Below are 6,000 nucleotides of genomic sequence, written 5' to 3' on the forward strand. Positions count from 1 at the left end.
ATGATCCTCCTGAGGGACTTAACTCTGTCATCTGCTGCAAAAGCAGCCAGAAAGCTGTAAGCAGTCCAGGAGACTCTGAGAGAGGATAAATTTTTAATTCACATGATAGACAGTTCAACCAGACAAGTGGTACTGGATTTGTTGCTCACCAACACAGATGGACTTGGGAATACTTGTGGATGAAAACCTGGACATGAGCTGGCCATGTGTGTCCACAGCCCAGAAAGCCAACCATATCCTGGGCTGCTCCACAAGAAGCATAGCCAGCAGGTGGAGAGGGAGATTCTCCCCCTCTACTATGCTCTGGTGAGACCCCACATGGAGTACTGCATCAGTACAGGACAGACATGGACCTGTTGGATAAGGTCCAGTGGCCATGAGAATGATCAGAGGACTGGAACCCCTCTGAGGTCTGTGAGGGCAGACTGAGGGAGTTGAGGGTCATTCAACTTAGAGAAGAGAAAGCTTCAGGGACAACCTACTGAGGCCTTCAATATATGAGGTCTTTTAAGATATTGGAGGGAGATGTTGTACCAAAGCCTGTAGCAGCAGGACAAGGGATAACAGTGGTAAAGTGAAAGTGGATGGGTCTAGACAGGACATAAGGAAGAAATTCTTTACAGTTAGGGTGGTGAGGCACTGGGACAGGTTGCCCAGAGAGGCTGTGGATGTCCCATCATTGCAAGTGGTCAAGCTCAGGATGGGCAACCTGATCTACTGAATGGTGTCCCTGTCCATGGCAGGGGGAGCTGGACAGGCTTATCTTTAAAAGGTCCCTTCTGACCCTCCTGTTACTCTATGATTTATCGGAAAAGAACGGTTTAGAATTTTCAAAAGAAATTCTGAACATATCGCCAGAAGTAAAACTTTACAAGCAATTGCATTTGCTTTCCTTCTTTCTGCACCAATGAGTTTTACAAGGCAAAGGATTCATAGGTTAATTGTACAAGACAGAGCTGCAGTGGGATCTGATGTTACCTACTGAGTGAGAATTCAGTATGAAGTAGGATATCTTTTGCTTTAGGAATTATTCTGAAAAACATAAACAATGCTGAAGTCTTTATGATGGGTCTTCACATGAGAAGTAGCACATTGGGAAGAAAATACATTTTCTGAAAGCCATGTTAATATTCACATTGTAAAGGGCACTTGCATGTTCAGACTGAAAAAAAGACTTTTATGCATTCAAAGTCCAAACAGAATAAAACCAGTGTGTATTTCCTTTGCCTTGCAAATAACTATTCAACAGGACCAGGACCCAGAGGCCATGAATATAATTTACTACCAAGGGGCTACAGATAAGTAAAGAGCAAGAAAGTAAATTTTGCATTAACAGCCAAATGGCATGCTGTATGCACGACTGAGGTTAGAGAAGAGAGTGTCTTGAAGACATTCATATCTCCTGATAGAGTCAATTTTAGGGTTCTTTTCCCTATTTCTTCTTCTCGTCCTGCACTTGGAAGAGATCTAATCACCATGCAGAGGTACCTGTGGGTAAATAAGGGCTGACATCCCCAGGTGGGGATTAGACTGCAGAATGTAGCTCTGTCGATCACCTCTAAAACCCTGGTGTTCGTGCCAGTGGTGAGATCGTGGAGAGGCTGAGGTTGGGATTGTGTCAGAAAGCTCTGACAGAAGTGTGCTGGGGACAGCTCTTGCTGCAGGGTGACGCACAGCAGTCCCAGTGCCAGACCAGCAACAACTAATGGATGAGCTGATATGTCCCGCTCTGAAATCTAGAAAGTCAAACCAAGACAAATCTTTTAGCTGCTTTGCTTTTCTTGTTTTTTTTTTTTTTTTTTTTTTCCCCTTTTTTTTAGTGCAATGCAACGTTTCTTTGAGAAACCCTTCGAAATCAAACTAAACTATTTAAGCGATATCCCTGTGCCGAAAGTTATACTTTAAACCACTTGGTATTTGCACAATCTATTTGTCTGAGGCATTTACATGCTGAAACTGATATTATTATTTCAAAAATTCATAGATTTTAACACGTTTATCCTCACAGCATTCACACATGGCAGGAAGGGCTGTTATTTCCACATCCCAAAGGAGGAGCAGGGGCACAAAGGCTGTGCCTAATATGTCCCTGAACAGGAACAGGGCACAGCTCTGCATACACTGTCAAGGCTCCTGGCACACTCCTCTGCAGCATAAAGAAATGGATATTAAAATTCAGGATACTGCTGTTCAGCCCTGAACAGCCAGCTCTCTCTTATCAAGTTTTAACTGATGCCTTCTTTCCTTCCCCTCTCTCGCTGGTATGATGCGTTTGGCTGCACCCATATCTATGCACCTTAGGTGAAATACTGGCTTTATGTAAGTGGATTTTTAACTTTGTATGTCACACCTCTGCTGCTTTAGGTTTCCACACATCTGCACCGTAAGGATAAATAAATCTATGCAATGATGGCCATCACTGCTCATGCTGTTACACTGAGTCACCAGGCAGCCTGGGTTGTGTTCTGTCTACGTTTCTCTACAGACATGGATGGGATGGAGGGATAAAGCCACTGCACAGGTACTCTACAGCATGGGCTACCTAGAGAAACACTGGAGGGCATCAAGGCATACCTGAATATATTTTTCAAAATAGTCAATAGGTCCTAGCAAACAAGCCTGTTCACTTTTACCTGTTCCCAGATGGGCCACAGTGCTCCTCGGTGGACAATGCCACAGGACAGATTCCAGTGCTCATTTCTTTTAACAACTTACTGTATGAAGAGTAGCATTGACTTGAGAGAAAAATAGGAAAACAAACAAACAAACAAACAAAAAACCCAAACCAAATTAATCTTAACCAGAATTAATTAGGAAAGTATTGTCTTTCTGAGGGCAAGAAAATTACAAGACCAAATGATCTGAGACCACAACGTAAATCAATGACAGAGTAAGATGAGCTCAAGATTTTCAGACCTGTGTGCTCTAACCACAAAAACATCCTTGCAAGACTCTGGCGAGCAGCAGCCCCTGGTTTCTGTTACACATTGCTAGTACACAGGCTAGGATATTTTTCTGTAGAAAAGGAGACCCGTCCGACATCCACTCTGCACTACTCCATCTTTTAGCTTACAGCAGAACATTGCAATTCCTCCAGCAGAATACACTCGGTCTTCCCAGCACATCAGAGACAGTCTAATGAGCACCTACCACTGAGATAACTGTGTCTGCTTCTACTTTTTCTACCATATGGCTCAACTTCTGCCTTTCCCTCCTTCCTTTTGAAGCCATGAGCTGTCTCATCTGCCACTGCCCCTGTGGTGGCAGCAGGAGCCCCTGCTCTGGCAGCTGCATGGCCAGCACACACAGCAACATACCAAAATGTAGAGCCAGCCAATCCTTCCTGACTCATTAACGGCTGACAGGTGCTTGCACTGGTCCTTCCCAACGTTAGAGTCACACCATTATGTCATTTGCCTTGCCTGTCACAGACCAGGGAAAGCAACCAAGCAATAAAACATACCTGTGCCTGCCTCCCAGCAGCACCCAAAGGGCTGTAATGGACAGAATGGCTTTAGGTGGCCTATAGCGGAAGATGAGTGCCAAGTACACTCCCATCTGGGATGTCTCCACACGCTGTGCTGCTGCAGATGTGGACAGCAGTCTGTCCACCTGTGTGACAAGGGAAACCTGTAGCAGAACACCTTGTGCAGGAAGAACCGCTTGGATGAAGTTGCACACAAGTGGAGCAGGCTGAGAGCAGACGTGGTCAGGAAAGAAGCTCGGCCCCAGGTGATAACCTGTGGTGGGTTAAGGGTTAGACTTGATGACCTTGAAGGTCCTTTCAAATCCAAAAGATTCTACGGTTATGAGTCTATTGCATGACTATCACATGGTCACATTTAACAGCATACGCCAAGAAAAAGAATATTCAAGCCAGGGAGCAGCTCTAGACCTTCAGCCAAATGAACAGACAGTAGCTGCATCAGTTGGTTTTTGTTTGGTTTTGGTTGTTTTTTGTTTTGCTTTTCCTCATTTGATTTTTTTGCCTGTGCTGTTTTGCAAACAATTGCCTTTTTGCACTAAACATACACAGCCTTGAATGCACCAGTGAATTTCTGGAGTTAATTCAGCTCAGGCAGCACTGCTCACTCCTACCCCGTTATAAAGTAAATTTCCCTAGTGTCTCCCTAGTTGTTTCCATACCCTCTTTCTAGGAGCTGCTGTGGCCACATCTCCATAGTGAGGAAAGGGACTACAACTGCAACCATGTTAAACTCCCAGGGGAAGAGGGTGCAAGATAAAACACCTTCCCCCAGGAAATTTACTTTAAAAAAAAATGTATTTCATCTGGTGTAAAGAGTGACCAAATCTCCTGTGACAGAAACCTAACCTACATTTCCCTCACCACCCTTCAAACTAGACAAGACATCACCAATGTGAATCAAAACTTCTATATTGCAAATCCAGCTGCAATACTATCTGAAAAAAAACCCAACCAGATTTAAAAGCTTCTGGCAGAGAGTTTCCAGCCCCAAGAAGCAAACCCTCAGAAACACTTTCTGCACATGGTCCTGCCCCATGCCTACAAGGGAACAAGTAATAACTGATGGAAACGACCCTGGGCTTCAGTGAGATAAATATTGCCACAGATAAGTGCAGGTATCAATCAGAGTGAAGCAATTTCCCTTTTTTTCTGCTCAGTGTCATTTCACTATGTTTACACTTCTGCCATCCAGTGGCACTGGGTAATGTTTTGCAACAGGGTGACCATGAACTTTATGACTGAGTAAATGTAACATCACTGTCATGACAAGAAGCTTCATAAAACTGCCAGGGCGGATGTCTGGCTCTGTCTTCTCCTAAAGGAATAACCACTTTTCTGGAGCTGTAGGAGACTCATGGCAGAGTTTTAATGGCAAAAACCCTAAGGCAGAGCAGCTTTCCAGCCACTCTTCCCCAGGCCTGTAGAGTTGCATGGGGTTGTTGTGACCCAAGTGCAGGATCTGTCATTTGGTCTTGTTGAACCTCATACAACTGGCACTGGCCCATGGACATTGAAAGGTTCCACTACACCTCCCTCAAGAGTATCAGTGCTCCTTAAAAGATCATCAGTTTGGGGTGAGGAAAATAGAATTACAGAGTGGATAAATGCTGCTAACTGACAGAATGCACACCGAACTCCTCCAAACCACCTTCAGTACCCTAGTACAGCTAAGCCAGGATCACACAGCCCCAAATGGGAATTGTGTCTTGGAGAAGAAAGGAAAAGGTGACATAAGTATTTGGATCTCTGAACACACTTTTCCTCCAATTTAAGGGGAAAAATGGCCTTTACAGGCTAAGATACAATCATGTGGTATGAATCAGAATAAAATGAACAAATGTTCTATAAATGCATCAGAGAAAGGCTTCACCAGTAGCAGTATTTTCTTTTTCTACAAAAGGCTTAAAAAAGTAAAAGTTTGGCTAGAGCAGACCTAACCACTGCTTCAGTAAAAAGAAAAGCCCAACCCCCTCCAGATTTATTTTCCATTGAATAACTTTCCAGGGAGAATATTTTAAGCAGAAAACTATGGCAAGAACTTCAGAAGTCCTATGAAAATTGTTTCTGTAAGGAGAAGTAACCACAGCACTACAAAATGAAGTCAAAACAGGATTTCAAAAAGCAACTTGTATTTCCACTAAAAAATCCAGGCTTTACACGATCCTTTTTAGACTCCTGGCCGTCAGCCCGGACACAGAAAATTATACGAATCTCCCTGGCTTTAAAAATATGCCCTAGGGGGAGTTTCTGGGGCAAGTACCAGACGAAATGTAAAGCAAGAGATTTTCTTTCTTTCAGCATAAATATGAATGGGAAAATAACGCTTCCATCACCACCTTTCTTAACGGGTTCTTCTAAAAGCTGTACACAGAGTCTCTTGATAATACAATAAAAATGTAAGTGCAAGTTAATGCACCACTGACTCTAGAGTCATGCCCAGACTCTTGACCAGATTAATGTACCTGACTGTACTACTTAGAACAGATGTTGGAGCTGAGCTATGAGCGTGCTTA

General features: G+C 43.6%; 1 protein-coding gene across 1 annotated transcript in view; it reads right to left on the reverse strand.

Moving 5' to 3' along the window:
* The window catches only part of LOC103775502 (calcium/calmodulin-dependent protein kinase type 1D-like), a gene marked incomplete at both ends in the record, with an annotated part of 69,455 nt that extends 65,843 nt beyond the window's left edge, over window positions 1–3,612 (reverse strand). The window contains one exon of the mRNA XM_008942962.1: window positions 3,464–3,612. Within this exon, the coding sequence (XP_008941210.1) occupies window positions 3,464–3,612 (149 nt within the window). The remainder of the gene's footprint in view (window positions 1–3,463) is intronic.
* Between the last annotated feature and the right edge of the window lie 2,388 nt (window positions 3,613–6,000).

This window comes from Merops nubicus, unplaced genomic scaffold, assembly GCF_000691845.1.
Source record: "Merops nubicus isolate BGI_N331 unplaced genomic scaffold, ASM69184v1 scaffold6256, whole genome shotgun sequence".
Lineage (NCBI taxonomy): Eukaryota > Metazoa > Chordata > Aves > Coraciiformes > Meropidae > Merops > Merops nubicus.